Source organism: Nuphar pumila, chromosome 12 (assembly GCF_984573655.1).
Source record: "Nuphar pumila chromosome 12, dmNupPumi1.hap1.1, whole genome shotgun sequence".
Lineage (NCBI taxonomy): Eukaryota > Viridiplantae > Streptophyta > Magnoliopsida > Nymphaeales > Nymphaeaceae > Nuphar > Nuphar pumila.
The window spans coordinates 57,864,951-57,881,446 of record NC_143260.1 but is presented as its reverse complement, the minus strand read 5'-3'; the positions used below and the strand labels follow the sequence as shown (position 1 = coordinate 57,881,446).

The following is a 16,496-nucleotide window of genomic DNA, read 5'->3' as shown; positions in this document are numbered from 1 at the left end:
AAATAACAAGTTGCTTGCATGCTCTTACTCTAGCTGAAATATTTTGCTCCAACTTCTCAATACATTTAATTAAACCACGCCTTACTTCAGGATGCTTTGTGAATTACATGAAATAGTGCAAATAGTCAAATACATTAAATTGATAATTGATAAAAGAAAGTTCATATTCAAAATTTAAAATAATTAATAAAAAGATATAAACAAATACATACCTTAGAAAATTGTGGACTATAGTGGTATTTGGGATTGAGGTAGTATGTTGCTGCATGAAGAGGGTGATGAAGTTTATTTTCCCAACGATTGTCAATTATTTTCCAATAAGGTTTATACTTTTTCTCCTCATTGTCATGAATTTCTTTTATAGCCTCTTTGGCTCTATCCATAGCTTCATAAAGATAACCCATTGTAGGATTTTCTTCTCCATCAACCATTCTGAAAACTTTGACCAGAGGTTCTATAGTTTTAACAGTTGATTCTACGTCTCTCCAAAAATTACTATTCAATATAATATCCTCCATCTCTTTCCCCTCAGCAAATGATGAATATTTAGAATTGTTTCATTCATATGATGCCATCATTTTTCTAAGACCACTTCGATGTTCTAGCAAAGATTGAAGCATGATAAAATTAGTGGCAAATCTTGTAGTAACCGGTCTTAGAATTTCTTTCTTATTAGAAAATTGAGTCATCATTAGGTTCAAAACAAAAGTATGATTGTAGATGAACTTCGTGATCCTTTTTCCTTTTTCAACACATCCAGCTATGCTTTTTATCTTAGACAAATCTTCAAGCATGAGATCTATGCAATGAGCTGCACAAGGAGTCCAAAATATGGTTTTCCTCCTATCCTCCAACATCTTTCCAGCTGCTTGATAGTTGGCTGCATTATCTGTGATTATCTGCCATTTTTTAATTTCAAAACATTATTAACATACTAGACAAATTATAAATAGCAATGTTCAATAGAAAATTACAAAAGAACAAAATGATATACCTGAACAACATTCTTTGCACCTACTGTTTCCACCACTTCATCAAATAATTTTAATAAATTTTCTCGATTCTTCACGATACTTGTTGCATCAACTGATTTCAAAAAGTAAATACCCCTTGGACAATGAACCAAAAAATTTATCAATGTCCTTTGTGTTGCATCTTTCCAACCATCAGTCATAATAGAACAACCCATTTCAACCCAAGACTCCTTGTATTCTTTGAAATAATCATCAATTTTTTTAATTTCTTCTTGTAATAATCTTCCAGAAATCTCAAATGAAGAAGGCGGCTTCAATCTCATTCCTACTGAGGAACAAACTTCAATCATCTTCGTAAAATAAGGAGAATTGGCTGCGTTGAAAGGAATGGCTGAATGATAAAAAAATCTCGCAATAGCTAAACATAACTTATCTCTAGCTTTTCTATCCAAAGCTGCTTTTATTCCAAGTTGTTTCATTGATGGAGACCCTGCCTTCACTTGAACAAAAGCATCAAGATTATGCTTTTGGGCATCATTCATCAATTTTTTTTCTTTTATATATCTTTTCTCAGTAGACTCATCACTTTCATCTGACAAGTCCATATCATTATCATTTACTTCAACAAAGGAACCAATCTCATTTACAATATTTCTCTTATATAATTTATGTTCCTTAAATGACTCCAAATCCTTACGAAATTTTTTTCTTACAGATTCTTCGACTTTGTCGCATGGTTCCACCTCTCCTTTAATACCAGCAAGATGATACTTAAGTCTATTAATGCCACCACTCATTTGTTTTGTACACCAAGTACATTGTACCCTCTTCTTTTTCTTATCAAGTGGTAAACCAAAATCCCACACAGGGTCCTTTCCTTTGGTGAATGTTGTTGGAGTCCTTGAAGATCCTTCTTCTGACATTTCTTTGATGATTTGATAAATCTAAACTGTTAAATTTGAAAAGTTAGTGAGGTATGTAATGAGAATATACTGGGTTTGAGCTAAAATGGAGGTCAGTTATACTGAGATAAACTTAATCTGGAGCTTAGACACTAGCTAGGCTGACTGGACTTAGCTCAATTTTTATTGAAATGAGCTGAAATGGGCTAAAGTGAACTCCAAGACAGTGGAAAATGATTTTGAACTGAAACCGAACTACTTGAACTCTTGCTGAGCTTGAGTTAGACTCAAGGAAATATGGTTGACTTGAAATAACTAACTCTTGAACAATTGGCTAGAATTTGAGCTAGATATGAGATCATTTCTCAAGAAATGAACCAATTTTAGCTGGAATGATCATAAATGAATAGGATTTACTCATCATGAGCTCAGAGGAGCTAGAAATGACTGACATTCTAACTCTTGTGAACTTAAAATGAGCTTGGTTGGGTCTGACTGACAAGGACCTAAGGTGACCTAGGGGTAGAATGGTGATTTTATCAACAAAATGAGGTGAAGTGGCACTTAAACTGGGACAGACCTAGGGTTAGACTTCTACACTGATGTACAGGGTTGGCATCTGTGAAAATGAGTGTCCGAAAATGATCAGGAAAATTTTGGGGTGTTTATAAATGTATATTACACTGTTTTATTTTTTTTCTTATTATTAATAGCCAATTCATTAATTTGCAACTCAATATGCAAAATCAGTAATACTAGTTCACATATCCCTATGCGAGATTCATCACAAAACCACAACCCACAAAAAAATATAGAATATTGCAATACAGTGAAACAATGTCAATGTCACTTTTGTGATGCATTAAAACAAGTAAAGAAAGTGCATATCTAAGCTCAAGGCTCACCGGGCCCATGATAATCCATTTTGCTCATCAAATGCATCATATAAAAAAATTATAACATGCTATATATGCAATAATGTCAATATGCTTCCAATGCACATTCATATATGTCATGTTAAAATGTGCATGATCTATAACATTCATATGCCTGGGTTTACCCCACTATGCCATTTACTTGCTTTCATTTGTCAGGAAAGCATGAGAACACACTCTCACATAAGCACATACCATAGACATTCACATAGCAGTTTGTTTATGCATGCGATAGCAATTCTGCATTTAAAACTAAAGCAAGCTGAATATATCAAGCATGTTAAAATCCCATACATTTGCGTATATAAGGCCAAGTCTAACATGAGCAACAAATCTAAAAATTTCCTGTTAAAATAAACTTTGTGTCCGAGTTGAACCATGCACAAAGAGTGATCATAATGGACAATTTTATCTACTAACACATTTTTTTTTCCTTTTTTTTACATATCAAGAGATTTTTCTTTGAAGTGGGTCGATCGAGCTTAGCCGACCTAGTTGGCTGGGACTCGTCCTTCCCACAACTTAGCTGAACCTAGCCGGCTGCAGTCGACCCCACGCCAGCCACAAACATTATATATAAAACAGCACCCGACTGACCCAGTCGGCTGGGCCTTGCAGCCACTACATAGGCCTAGACCAAGCCTGTGCACCCTGCCAGGGCCTGGCAGCCAATCAAGCACCATTTGACTAGCTGCTAGTCAGCCAAAAAAAAACAAAGTAGTTTCAAAAGATTTTCTTTTTGAATGAAAAAAATCCTGCCCAACCGAGCCCACCTGACTGAGCTCCAAAAAAGCATGGCAGACCGAGCCAGTTGATCTGATATTAGCTAGGTCGGCTGCCTTGACAGGGCGTGGACAGGTTTGGTCAGATTTGGCCAGCCGAACTACTAGGCTGGTTCACTCACCAGGCCTGCCCTATAACCCCAGTTTATTTATTTATTTATTTATGTTTTACATAACCCGGCAGCTGCCCTGCACAGAACAATGATACGGTTAGTAGATTATGTACAAAGTTATGATTCCACACAGGGTCCTTGACTCCTTGTCATGTCATCTTTCCCCTGACACGTTGCAGAAATCATGTACTTTTAAGATAGACAAGAAGAACTGCTAGAAGAACAAAGGGTTACATGTGACATTTAGATGCATCGTATCTATTTTTTTCTTAGACAATCAAAACATAAAAAGCAAGGTAATTAACAACTTCAAGGAAACATATCTGGGCTTTCATTATAAACTGAAAACATAAAACATAAAACTGTACATGGTACATAATGCACATAATAAACTGAAAATCAGATTGTGTCAGCAGTGTTGTGAGAGGCGTACGCCTCAGTACCTGAAGCGTACGCCTCAGAGGTACTGAGGCGAGGCTGTGATGCGCTTAAAGTAAATATAAAAAAAAAATCTGAACAGGAATGTTGTGCAAGTCACCATGTAATGGAACGTTGCAAGCTCTACAAGTCACAACTGAACAAAAGTCATAGGCTATAAAAGTACGCCTCAGGTACTGAGGCGTACGCCTCAGGTACTGTCTCACAACATAAGATTCAACGCCTCGCTTCGCCTCAGTGTGCATACAACATACATACCTTCACAAATCTCTCCGAAAAAACTCGCCGGAAAATCTGCACTCGCCGGAAAATCTCGCATGAATATCGCGCGGCGACACATTGTTTTTGTTGGAGAAGATGCGTCGGATTTGCAACGATGCCTTACTGTTCACCGTCGATGTGTTTGCTTCGTTCCCAAAAAAAATAACGATACATACCTTCATAAATCTCGTCGGAAAATCTCGCCGGAATATCGCGCGGCGACACATTGTTTTTGCTGGAGAAGATGCGTCGGATTTGCAACGGCGCCTTAATGTTCACCGTCGATGTGCTTGCTTCGTTCCCAAAAAAAATAATGATACATACCTTCACAAATCTCGTCGGAAAATCGTGCCGGAAAATCATGCCGGAAAATCGTGCCGGAAAAACGCACAGCGTCGTTGTTACTTTTCACGCAAGAAAATCCTTGTCGGCGTCGCTGTTCATGCCAGAGCTATCGTCGGATGGCTGGAAACTGAAGAGTCGAAGACCTTCTCGGCTTCTCGTCTCTTCAGCCGAGAGTCTCGAGAATCCTTGAAAACTGAAGAGTCGAAGACCCTAAAGACCCTTTAAGGGTTTTCGTTAAAAGGTAAAGTTTTTTTAATTTCAAAATTGTCATTTTCACTAAACCAGTGGGTCTTCAGTGACTCAGTCTGAGTCACCCAAGTCAGAGCGATCCTTCCAGCGAGTTTTGTCAAGGCAAAGGTGGCAGAACTCGGCCGAGTACGCCATGACTCGTGACTCGGCCGAGTCAGCCCGAGTCAGGCCCGAGTCTTGGCAATCCGAGTATGCCTAGCCGGGTTGACTCGCTGGAGGGCCGAGCCGAGCCGAGCCGAGTCAACGAGTTGACTCGACGAGTTTTTAAACATTGCAAATAACAACCGCTCAACAACTGGTTTTTGTGTGTTTTTAGGTGAATCATTGATTTCATGAAAGTGCAAGAAACAACAAAAAGTGTCACTATCATCTACGGAAGGCGAGTATAGAGCAATGGCAACTACAACAACAACAACAACTACGCCTTCATCCCAAAACAATTGGGGTCGACGATATGAACCAACAAAAAAAATCATTCTGGGTCTTCCACATGAATCCTTCTCCTCCATTCATTTTTATCCAATGCCATGTCCTCGGAGAGGTTCAAAGCATTCATATCCTTTCCTATCACCTCCATCCATGTCTTCCTAGGCCTACCCCGACCTCTTTTAACTAATATATTTTCCCATTTCTCCATCCTTCTAACTGGAGCATCATTAGGCCTTCGTCGAATATGTCCAAATCACCGTAAATGATTCTCTCTCATCTTATTTTCAATGGGTGCAACGCCTACCTTCTTATGTATCTCCTCGTTCCGAATCTTATCTTTTATTGTATTTCCACACATCCATCTCAGCATACGCATCTTAGCTACACTCATTTTTTGAATATGATGTCTCTTGGCAGCCCAACATTCCGTACCATATAGTAAAGTGGGCCTAATAGTCGTCCTATAAAACTTTCCCTTCAACCGCAATGGCATTCTACGATCGCACAACACTCCAGTTGCGTTCTTCCATTTCATCCACCCAACCTTTATCCTATGATTTACATCTCTATCAATTTCTCCATACTTTTGAATGATAGATCCCAAATATTTGAAAGAATCATCCACCGGTATTTCTTTCTCACCAAGCTTCACTACACTCCCATCTCTATTTCGTTGCTTACTAAATCGACATTCCATGTATTCTGTCTTACTCTTACTCAACTTAAAACCTCTTGCTTCCAATGTCTGTCTCCAAAATTCTAACTTAACATTAACCCCAGTTCTAGACTCATCAATCAAAACAATATCATCAGCAAACAACATACACCACGGCACATTTTCTTGAATTGATCTCGTAAGCTCATCCATCACTATAGCAAATAGGAAAGGATTTAAAGCAGATCCTTGATGTAACCCAACCGTTATAGGAAAATTGGTTGTCACCCCTCCACAAGTGCGGACATTGGTTACTACTCCTTCATACATATCTTTAATTATACTAATGTACTTGAGAGAAACACCTTTCTTCATCATTGTCCACCAGAGAACGTCCCTAGGTACTCTATCGTAAGCCTTCTCCAAATCAATAAAAACCATATGCAAATCTTTGTTCCTCTCTCTATTTCTCTCAATAAGTTGTCTAAGAAGATGTATAGCTTCCATAGTAGATCTTCCAGGCATAAAACCAAATTGATTCTCCGATATCATGACAACCTTCCTCAACCTAGACTCAATCACCCTCTCCCAAAGTTTCATAGTATGACTCATGAGCTTTATACCACGATAGTTTGTGCAATCTTGTATATCACCCTTATTCTTATATAGAGGCACCAAAGTACTTTTCCTCCACTCATTAGGCATCTTATTTGTCCGCCAAATCTTGTTAAAAAGATTTGTCAACCATTCTAAACCTTTCTCTCCCAAGCATTTCCAAGCCTCGATAGGTATACCATCTGGGCCAACTGCCCTTCTTGATTTCATTTTCTTCAAAGCCTCTGCAATTTCTTTCTTTTGAATCTTACGCATGAAGTCACGATTCATCTCATGAAAAGGAATGAAAAAGTCTCCAAGATCCTGAGCATGACTTTCATTAAATAGCTTATCAAAATAATCTTTCCATCTCTCCTTAATCTCCTCATCTTTGACTAAAACCCTTTGCGTTTCATCTTTGATACATCTAACCATACCCAGATCCCTCGATTTTCTATCTCTCATTTTTGCAATCCTATAAATATCCTTCTCACCCTCTTTGGTATCCAACTTGTCATAAACCTCCTTATATACTTTATCCCTCGCGTTCCGAATTACTTTTTTAGCTTCCATCTTTGCTATCATATACTTCTCCAAATTCTCATTATCACGACTTTTACTTAGATTTGTATAACACTCTCTTTTAACCTTAATAGCTAATTTGACATCCTCGTTCCACCACGATGTATCCTTACCTAGCGGTGCACCGCCTTTAGACTCACCCAATACCTCCTTAGCCACCTTTCTCATGCCACCCGCTATCTTATTCCACATAGATTCTGAATCCTCCTCGAGACACCAATCAACTTCCTTAACTACCCGCTCTACAAACATTCCTTGTTTAGCTCCTTTCAGTGCCCACCACTTAATTCTAGGATCTATCCTATGTCTATCCATTTTGCGGCATTGTCTAATTCTAAGATCTAAAATTAAGACACTATGTTGTGTAGCTACACTTTCTCCCGGTATAACCTTACAATCGATGCAACAACCCCTATCTCTCTTTCTAAGTAGGAAAAAATCTATCTGACTCGTATTAACCCCACTTTTAAATATTACTAGGTGAGACTCCCTCTTCCTAAACCAAGTGTTTGCTAAGATCATATCATAGGATAAACCAAAATCTAAAATCCTTTCTCCACTATCGTTTCTTTCTCCTATACCATAGCCTCTATGGATACTCTCAAATCCATCCCTACTAATGCCTACATGCTCATTAAGGTCACCGCCGATGAAAAGCCTTTCTCCATAAGATATCCCTTGTACTACTCCATCTAAATCTTCCCAAAATTGACGCTTAGTGGAATCATCTAAACCTACTTGAGGTGCATAAACACTAATAATATTAATAATATTCGTACCTAATACTAATTTAATAAGTAAAATCCTATCACCCTTCCTACGGACCTCAACTACGTTATCTATAAACTCACGACTCATAACAATCCCTACTCCATTCCTATTCCTATTTATTCCTGTATACCAAATCTTATATCCCCAAGGTTCTATCACTTTTGCTTTCTCACCTACCCATTTGGTCTCTTGTAGACATAAAATATCAATCTTCTCCTACACATAACATCTACTAACTCTACCAACTTACCAGTTAAAGACCCTATGTTCCAAGTGGCTAACCTAATTTTATGGTCTTGGACTAACTTCTTTACCCCCACCCGTTCAACAAAGTGAGGGAACCCTTGCCTATTTGACACCACACCCAGGCGCTGGTGTGACGCGTCGCTTCCGGGCGACGACCTAGCAACCCTTGCCCATTTATCACTGCCTCCAGGCCTATAGAGTACAGCGCGTCGCTCAGTAGGGAACACCCCAACGAAATTCTCATATTGGTTCATATTCATGAGCAATGGCAACTACTACCATGAAAATTGTGTGGCTCAAACAACTAATTTTAGATATGGGAGTTCATCTTCAGAATCCTACAAGATTATGTTGTGACAACAAGAGCTCTATACAGAAACGAGAAAGAAAGGCATTTTAAAATTTATAGGAAGCAAGAAGTGAACTATCAATTTGAAAGAGAATCGTGAATAAAAAAAGGAAGCAATATGAGAATTGAATAAAGATTGAACAAGAAGCAAATAAAATTGATTATTCTTATATTTCATGATTTTTCAGTAAATTAATTTTTTTTCTTTTAAATCTAACAATGATGGTTACCAATTTAGAGAAAGCGCATGGGAAGCGAGTGGAAGTGTGAGAGAAAGCACATGGAAAACATGAAAAGAAATATGAGAAAAGCATATAGGAAAGCATGGACAATGTCTGTAGGAGAAGCACAGAAGAAGCGTGGGAGAATTGAGATTCGAATGAAGTTTTGAAAGCAAAGAGTATTGTGCTTCCGAAGCGAGTTTATGGGAAGCATGCTTTCTACCTACCTAAGAAGCTTCCGGTAACTCTAATTTAATCCAAATGAATTAATAAAGCCTAGCTAGAGATTGCATGTTATAATGAGCAACAACAACAACTACGCCTTCATCCCAAAACAATTGGGGTCGGCGATATGAACCAAAAAAGAAAATCATTTTGTATCTTCTACATGAATCCTTCTCCTCCAATCATTTCTATCCAATGCCATGTCCTCGATGAGGTTCAAAGCATTCATATCCTTTCCTATCATCTCCATCCAAGTCTTCTTAGGCCTACCCCGACCTCTTTTAACTAATATATTTTCTCATTTCTCCATCTTTCTAACTGGAGCATCATTAGGCCTTCGCCGAATATGTCCAAACCACAATAAATGATTCTCTCTCATCTTATTTTCAATGGATGCAACACCTACCTTCTTACGTATCTCCTTGTTTCGAATCTTAGCTTTTATTGTATTTCCATACATCCATCTAAGCATACGCATCTCAGCTACACTCATTTTTTGAATATGATGTCTCTTGGCAGCCCAACATTCTGTATCATATAGTAAAGCGGGCCTGATTGTCGTCCTATAAAACTTTTCCTTCAACCGCAATGGCATTCTACGATCGCACAACACTCCAGTTGCACTTTTTCATTTCATCCACCCAACCGCAATGGCATGTTATAATGAGCAAGCTTGAATAATATTATTAAAGCTTGAGACAAGCTCAAGCAAGCTCATTGGGGTCAATCGGCTTCTCTGCAGCCTGGGCATGAGAAAGTGAGAGAACATCCTCTACAATTAAACTATTGATGTCATTTAAGTTGCGTGGACACTTACTTGACCAAAGTTCATGATTGCCAACACTATAGCAGCAATCCATAGCCTACTGAATACTATGGAAACATTCTTTTGGCCTACTTCTTGTGTATGGTCATCATAGGCAATTTGAACTACTAGCTATTGTAGAAGCAAGGAAAAAATGCTAAATGTTGCAAGAGTCGGTTCATCAATTAGATAATTACATGCCAAAGATGCACATGACGATGTGTTGTAATCTGATAGCAACGATAGAGATGAAATATATATATATATATATATATATATATATATATATATAAAAGTTATTTATAACTCACCTTCACCAAACGTTATAAGGTTCATCTTCACTGTTAAGAAGAATGTTTTCGAAGGGACATCCTAAGAAACACACACCAACCTTCTGAAAATGAAATTTTTCATGCTTCTCAGCTGGGACACAAAAGATGGTTCCATCAAATTCATGGGTTTGCATGAAGGTCAACAACTGGATTATCAGCATTCCGCTCATTAACAGAATATAGTCATACTAGGTGAACAGATATAAAATAAAACAGAGTAAGAAGAATAAGATGCCAATGCCCCACCACAGTATTATGGCAACATTGACGATATCAATTAATAACAACAATGATATCCACCACCATCACCACACACCGTCCAATTGAATCTGTGATAATTCGACCATAATCTCGCCCCTCCAATTTTAACTAGACAATGCACTCGTTGCACTGAAACACCCAATACTAAATCTTCACCTCGCACACGATCTAAATTAGAAACAATAAGTGTTGTCCTATTCGCCAACCATTCAGATCCGCAATTAAAAGAGTGCAGATTGATGTAAATTTATCAAAGAAGGCACAACGATCGAACAGACAACCACAATCATAATAACAACATAAGCAGAAAATTAAGGTTTTTTCTACGAGAAATCCCCTAATCTCTATTGGCTCAAGTCCATCAGCACTGAATCCCAGTAAAATTCACGACGGAGAGAGAGAGGCTGACGGAAATCTCACGCAAGTTTAGGACAATAAATCATTTGAAGTAACAAATTAGAACACCTGATCTGACCCTTCACCGAAATAAACAGCGAAACCCTACGTGCTATATTCGAATGCACTGCCTACCAACTAGGAAAGAAAAAAAAAATCCCCAGGAGACGAAGAAGAGGAGGGTGGATGGGGAAACCGAGAGAGGGGAAGAAGGATGGGATACCTTGGTGACGAAGACGGTGGGAGACTCGTTCTTGCAGATGCAGCAGTGCTTGTCGCCAATGATGAAGCGGAGGCGGACGACGCACGTCGAGCAGACCTCCCGGTGGCCGCAGTGACCGTACGCCACCCACTCCAGGGGCTCCGCGCACACCGCACAGCAATCATCCATCTTCTTACTCCGTCGAGAAAATGCTAGAGGGTTTTTACAAGGAGAAGGGGGCGATTCGGTATTCCGATCGGCTGCTGCTTCTCCGACGCTGATCGTCTCTCTCTCTCTCTCTCTCTCTCTCGTTGGTGTCGGTGGGAATTGTTGGTTAGGTTATGAACTTATGATTGCTTTGGGCAGCCTTCTATGATAAAAAACGAATGTTCCCCGGTGCGTCTTGTGGGGTCTGAATGAGCGCACATATGTAAGACTCAAGTACCCTTCAAGTACCCTTTTCCGTCATTAGCGTCATGAAACAACATTTTTAGTAAAAAATAAAAATAACCTTGCAACAGAGTTTGCAAATACTTAAGTACTCTTTCCCACTATTGATGTCATAAAATGATGTTTCGATTAAAGAACAAAAATATCATCTTGCCAAAAAAGGTTAAAATCATCATCGTTTTCGCCCTAAAGAATAAACTTCTTTGCTTTAACCGGAGCTTCTCGCAACATGTCACTCTAAACATTCTGAATCACCCTTTAACGATGCACCATCTACTATAATAGGAGCTCCCTTTAATGACACAACCTTTGCCATCGTTTGCTGTCGCCAAAGTACCATTTGCCATTATTTGCTATCGTTGGAGCGTAGTCGGAGCACGGTTGCCACCATCGGATACATCTACCTTCTTGGTGTTTCTCCTCCACTGTCAGATTAGCAAAACTTGTGTCCTAAAAGGTGATTTTTGTGTAAGTTTTTGTTATATAAATAAATCGATTTGTAAATCTGAATGTTAAATCTTACAAGTGGTTGTACTATACATGCTAAATAACACCTATTTTTATACTCAAACAAGAGTCGTGAAAGGCAACGATATGTACTTATGAAGGTTAAATTTCTACAACAATTTATAAGTTTGAAATTAACAAAAAGTTATACATTTAATACAGTAGCTATTTGTTCGATACAGCAATGATTTATACTTTTGAATCAGTAGTGATTTACGATTTACGATTTATGATTCATGATTTATACATTTAAAGCAGCAACGATTTATACATTTAATGTAGTAGCGATTTATGATTTACAACGATATGTACTTATGAATGATTCGATTTCTACAACAATTTGTATGTTTGAATAAGCGTTTTGTACGTTCGATACACCAACGATTTATACGTTTGAAGCAGTAGTCATGTGTATTTATGATTTATAAAGTTACCATGATTTGTACTTAAGTTTGCTAAATCATACTACGATGTTTACTTAGGAAGCAAAAACGTTACAAGGATATGTACTTATGAAGGGTGTGATTTGTACAACGATTTATATGTTTGAAACAACAACAATTTATACGTTTGATGCAGTAACGATGTATAAATATGAAGTTACCTCGATTTGTACTTAATTTTGCTAAATCGTACTACATTTTTTATTTATGAAGCCAAATATTACCATGGCTTGTAATGTCGGTGATTGTGTAATGAATGCGATAATTTTTAATAATATATACTTGGGAAAGCGGTTGTAACATACAATGATGTAGTTAAATTTGTGTTATGCAGGTTAGCAATGACTATAATTCGTAAGACAAGAAAGCATTCGCCGTTTGAGGAGATGACTCTTGGAGAAATCATCTGTCAATCTGATATATATGAGGGTTATGTAAAGAACATTGAGAATGAAAAAGATAGGAATAAATTGTTGGATATTTATTATGTGGAGCCTGATCCATCAGATATTGAAGATGAAAGCAAACGAAGAAAGATGAGGAAGAACTAAAGATAAAGAAGAAGAAGAAGGATGACGAAGAGAAGGAAAAGCAAAGGAAGAAGGAGGAGGAGAATGAAAACTACACGCACTTATGAGGCAAAAGGATTTCTTCCTGCCGACCATGCAAAATTAAATCTATATGCATATCATTTTTCATGTTATCTATCATGATCGTCAGTTGCATCGCACTATACTATGCATAGAGTTATTATTTACCGTGCCAATAAAAAAATGACTTTTCGTATATGTGTGTTGACAATAGCGATTCAAGAAACAACAATTTAATGACATCTACGACACTGTGAAGCGATTTCAATTTTAATCGCTAAATGAACAGTGATTTGAATACGCACATCACCACCGCAATCGTGCAACAATGTAAATGTCACACGTACACGTTTCAATATCATAATACAAATATCATACAAATCGACACTAGCAAACACATAATATGTTACAAATCGATATACATATCGCATAATATATTACAAATCGATATAGAAATTCAGCATAATAGCTTACAAATCGATATTAACAAACAAAACAATATCTCGCAAATCGATAGTATGTTACTACAACCATGATTTGCGTTATACTATTCCAATATTTTTTATACAAAAGGCAAATCGTTGTTGCTTACATAGACGTCATTGCTTAAATCGCAAACAACACAACCGAAATCCAGGTCTCACAAGGCATATCATTTTTTGACAACGAGCAAGATGTGAAACAACATTTCCATTATAAATGAATGACACATATTTTCGTGACAAAGGCAAATCGTTGTTGCGATTTATGATTTATAATTCATGATTTACATATTTAAAGCAGCAACAATTTATACATTTAATGCAGTAGAGATTTATGATTTATAAAGTTACCAAGATTTGTAATCAAGTTTGTTAAATCGTACAACGATGTTTAATGTTAAAGTCCAAACGTTACAACTATATGTACTTATGAAAGGTGTGATTTCTACATTGATTTGTACGTTTGAAGCACCGATTTGTACGTTTAAAGCAGGAACCCTAAAACCCTTAATGCCTAAACCCTAAACCTAATACCCAAAACCTTAAACCTAAACCCTTAACCTAAACCCTTAATATTGTATTAAACCCTAAACCCTTAATATCTTACTAAACCCTAACCTTAAACCTTAAACTCTAACCCTAAACCCTTAACTTAAACCCTAAACGCTTAATATATTATTAAACCCTAACCCTAAACCCTAAACCTAAACCCTTAATATATCATTAAACCGTAATGCTAAACCATAAACCCTTAATATATTACTAAACCCTAAACCCTAAACCCTAAACCCTAACCCTAAAACCTATAAACTCAACCCTATACCTAAACCCTCGATTATGAAGATGATTTGTTATATCGATTTATAAGCTATAAACAGGAATTTTCATATCGATTTGTATGATACTTGATCATCGATTTGTGTTATACTATGACAATATTTTCGTAACAAAGGCAAATTGACTAAACATTACAACAATTTTTATGATATCGATAGGATTTGCCATATCGATTTAAGAAAATGTTTTGATTCTTAATATCGATTTAAGATATTATTTTCATTCTAAATATCGATTTTTAAGATATCAAAATGAATTTCCAAATCAGTTTAAGATATTGTTCTTAATCTTAATATCGATTTTTGTGCTAATTCTTGATATCGATTTAAGTTATTGTTTTGATTCTTAATATTGATTTATATGTTATTGTTATGATTCTAAATATTGAGTTATATGCTGATTCTGTATATCAATTTATAAGCTATCAACAGAAATTTTTATATCGATTTGTATGATGCTATGACAATATTTTCATAACAAAGGCAAATGGATTAAATTGTTGTCACTGAACAAATCGTTATAATGATCGGCGTTCGTAAATAAAAATTAAACAATCGTTTAGGATTGTGTACAATGAAAATGCCACTGATTTGCTTTTGCGAGTTGTTTCTATCTCGATTTACAGAGTTAAGTTAATAAACGTCTGAAACGGTGAATTATTAAACGTAAAAGCAATCCACTAGTAATGAATCGCCTTGCATAAATTTTGATAAACGGCTGAAACGATTTACACAAACATGCTCTGTACTCATGCACCATGATTTTTATCCAGATGTGGCCGACATAGACAACATTGTGTAAATCGTTATACCATCGTGATTTACACAATGACATCTATCTTTTAGACAATAAACTTTGTCTAAGTTGTTACAACAATGAAGCCATACATGATACTTCAAGTACAAGGTTTTGATGATGAGCAAGTAGAATCAACTGCATTTCAGCTAAGGCTATGAAGAAATTGAAGAATTCGATGAAGAATCCTTGAAGACTGGTGTGCAAATGTTTAATTCATTAAAAGTCTTAGATTCTTGTAAGAGCTTTACTTAGAGTGCATATTTAGGTTGCATTTCACCTTAAAAGTCTTTAGAAAAACTTTTCTAAAAGAAACTCTTTCGAAAATCTTTTTAGAAAACTCTTTTCTTAAATTTTCATGTTTATTAGTCGACCAATAGACTTATTAGTCGACTAATCCTTTCGCGCCATATTTTCTAAAAAGTCATTCTTGTCAAATTAGTCGACCGAAGATTTTATCAGTCGACTGGACAGAATGTCTGTTTTCTGGAAAATTAGCAGCAGTCGACTAATGGTTTTATCAGTCGACTGAACAGAACATGTGTTTTCTGAAAAAATTTAGCAGCAGTCGACTAATGTTTTTTATCAGTCGGCTGAACATAATGTTTGTTTTTTTTAGAAGTTTTTAGCAGCAGTCGACTAAAAGGTTTTTCAGTCTACTGATGATATTATCAGTCTACTAACTTTTCTCAAGTCGACTAAGTTTCAAAAGTTCAGATTTTCAAACGGATCGATTAACAGATCAGTCGACCGACGATAACTGTCAGTCTACTAATAACTAACTATTAGTCGACTAACTGATGTTTCAGTTGACTAATTTTGTCGTTTTCCTGAAACTTAAAAAAGGCGTGTCTTTTCATTTTTCAAACGTTTTGATCGTTTGAAATGGACAGTTTTGACACCCTTTCATACTCTCAACGTATGGAATCTTTTAACTATAAATATGAGTGCATTCTACACTCAAAAACATCAAATTCAATAGAATTATATTGAATTACTTCTTGTTTTTCACTCCTATTCATTCAAGTATTTATTTTCTCACTCACGTGATATTTTCACTTCAGTTTTTCACTCAAATCACTTTGAGAGATAGTGAATTCGTGAGTAGAGTGTTTCAACAACCTCAAAAGCCAATTGCATCTCATTTGCATTCAAAAGGAAGGCTCATAGGTTGTATTGTAAGTTGTTATTTCTTTTGTGTAAAAAGAAGGACTCCTTGGTGTAAAGGAGTTGTTTGCTTTCAGTAGGATTGTTACTTAAAGTGGGACCGGTTATGGTCTGTGTGATCTTATAGTTTACAAGGTTGATAGTGGAAAATCTCAAGC

At 36.7% G+C, this 16,496-nt stretch overlaps 1 protein-coding gene across 1 annotated transcript in view; it reads right to left on the bottom strand.

The window, feature by feature from the left end:
• The window catches only part of LOC149820932 (uncharacterized), a 32,320-nt gene extending 20,866 nt beyond the window's left edge, over positions 1-11,454 (bottom strand). Inside the window, exon 1 of the mRNA XM_089982601.1 lies at positions 11,089-11,454. Coding sequence (XP_089838727.1) covers positions 11,089-11,256 — 168 coding nt within the window. The 5' untranslated portion in view covers positions 11,257-11,454. The remainder of the gene's footprint in view (positions 1-11,088) is intronic.
• Positions 11,455-16,496: the final 5,042 nt, after the last annotated feature.